This window comes from Asparagus officinalis, chromosome 5 (genome assembly GCF_001876935.1).
Source record: "Asparagus officinalis chromosome 5, Aspof.V1, whole genome shotgun sequence".
Taxonomy (NCBI): Eukaryota; Viridiplantae; Streptophyta; class Magnoliopsida; order Asparagales; family Asparagaceae; genus Asparagus; species Asparagus officinalis.
The window spans coordinates 86,792,277-86,794,188 of record NC_033798.1 but is presented as its reverse complement, the minus strand read 5'-3'; the positions used below and the strand labels follow the sequence as shown (position 1 = coordinate 86,794,188).

At 35.3% G+C, this 1,912-nt stretch overlaps 1 protein-coding gene across 1 annotated transcript in view; it reads right to left on the bottom strand.

The window, feature by feature from the left end:
• Positions 1,587 to 1,912, bottom strand: part of LOC109843515 (phospholipase A1-II 1-like) — a 7,646-nt gene continuing 7,320 nt past the window's right edge. The window contains 1 exon segment of the mRNA XM_020412452.1: positions 1,587 to 1,912. This exon segment is cut by the window's right edge and continues 8 nt beyond it. Coding sequence (XP_020268041.1) covers positions 1,702 to 1,912 — 211 coding nt within the window. The 3' untranslated portion in view covers positions 1,587 to 1,701.

Here is a 1,912-nt window from a genome sequence, read left to right as displayed (position 1 = left end):
CTCTCTTTTATGGAAAAACAAATCAAAAAACTGAAAGTTTAGAGAGTTAATTTACACCATATATGAATCTTACAAGTGCTAAACTTGGTGCTTGTTTTCTGATGTTTAAACCTATTTATAGCCTCTGAAATGACATAATTTTAAACCCAATTAACGTCCACAAAACGGCTATAAACAGTCACTTATTTAAAACCTGAAATCTGAAAAACTGCATCTGTAGTCGACTACAAGTCATAGTAGTTGACTACACTGAGTCTAAATAGACTCCGTGTAGTTAAAAAATTTCTTAGTAGTCGACTACAAGGCATAATAGTCGACTACACTGTAAACTCACAAATTCTGGAATACTGTTTTTAGTATTTTAGCTGTAACTTTCTCTTCCGACCTCGGAATGAGGTGATTTAAGACTTTTTGGAAAGCTGTTGAAGAGGCTTACAACTTTAGTCATTTGAGTTTTTCCAGATTCGAACTGCTAAAGGGTATAATTAAAATGTTTTAAGACTCACTCAATATCTATAAACTTTAATGGCTAACATAGGAGATTTTTTTTGTTTACCAACACACTAAGCATGTGTTAGTGTGTTCTAAAACTATGTGTGTGTATGTGTGTGAGTGATCAAGGCTTATACAAAATTCTAAGTAAAGAAAATGTAAAATTATATTTTGATAATAAAGTATATCTTCTTTTTTTCTTTATTTTGTGTTGAACTCATCTATGTCATCTTGAGTATCTCTTTGAATATAATTGTTAATATAGCTCTGATACTGTAAAACAAATGTTAGCACATAATGCACACAACATATAATATTTGTTATCATCAAAACAAACTAATATTGGGGTCAAGGTTCCTAACACATCCAAGTTCGCCTGAACTATCAAGTTAGCCTGAACTTCCAAGTTCGCCTTATATCTTAACTTAGAGAAATATTTGCTTTGCATGCTTGTTCTAAGGTTAGGGTCTACATGCGAAACCAACAAAAGCATGTAGTGATCCTTTTAGATATGTTAGCTGGGATGGGGTACATTTTACTGAAGTAGCTTATAATTAAGCCTATTGCTAATGGGATGCTTAATGGTTCTTTTACTCTTCTTGCAATGAACCGGATTTGTCCAAGCTTAGAGCCCAGAATGACTCAGGCTTAACGAACAGTCTAGATCCTTAAACGTTTAAGATTAGTGTCGCCAAGATTGGTATAGTTATAGTTCTTGTGCATCGATGTTTTATATATGTGTGTTTTTCCCCCTCTTATTTTCGGAATACGTACCTTGTCTGATCTTGAATGTTGCAGCTACATTTTATATATGTGTGTGTTTTTCCCCCTCTTATTTTCGGAATACGTACCTTGTCTGATCTTGAATGTTGCAGCTACATTTTAGGCTTTAAATCATATGCGGATGAAGGTGCATTCAAAATGAGCCTAGCTAGTTGAAACTAATTAAAGTTTTGAATCCATCGACAATTTTTCATAATAATTATGTTTTACCTTTATTTTGTTGTAACTATATCAAATAAACAACAGTTAAACTGTTTTTAGTAGTTCTGATGCAGTAGTTGATATATACGATAGTAGGAGATGCCCTTTTTTTTTAAGCTACAATTAACTCCGACACCCGCTAAATTGACCAGTTTCCTAAAAACTCAGTACTCCCACACCACCCAATTACAAATACAAATTCAAAACTCCACATCCTAATTCAAATCACTCAAGGGGATCCTGATCACCATCCTCCTCATGATCCATCAACCTCCAATGCCCGTCCTCCGCCTGCACCATCCCCTTATTCTTCACCACCCACCAACTAACCGGCACCAAATACTCGTCCTTAACCCCATCAATTGACTTATTTACCAAAGCCACATCTCTATCCACCTCCAACTTAAATCCCCCCCTACTCCCCTGAACCCCCGCC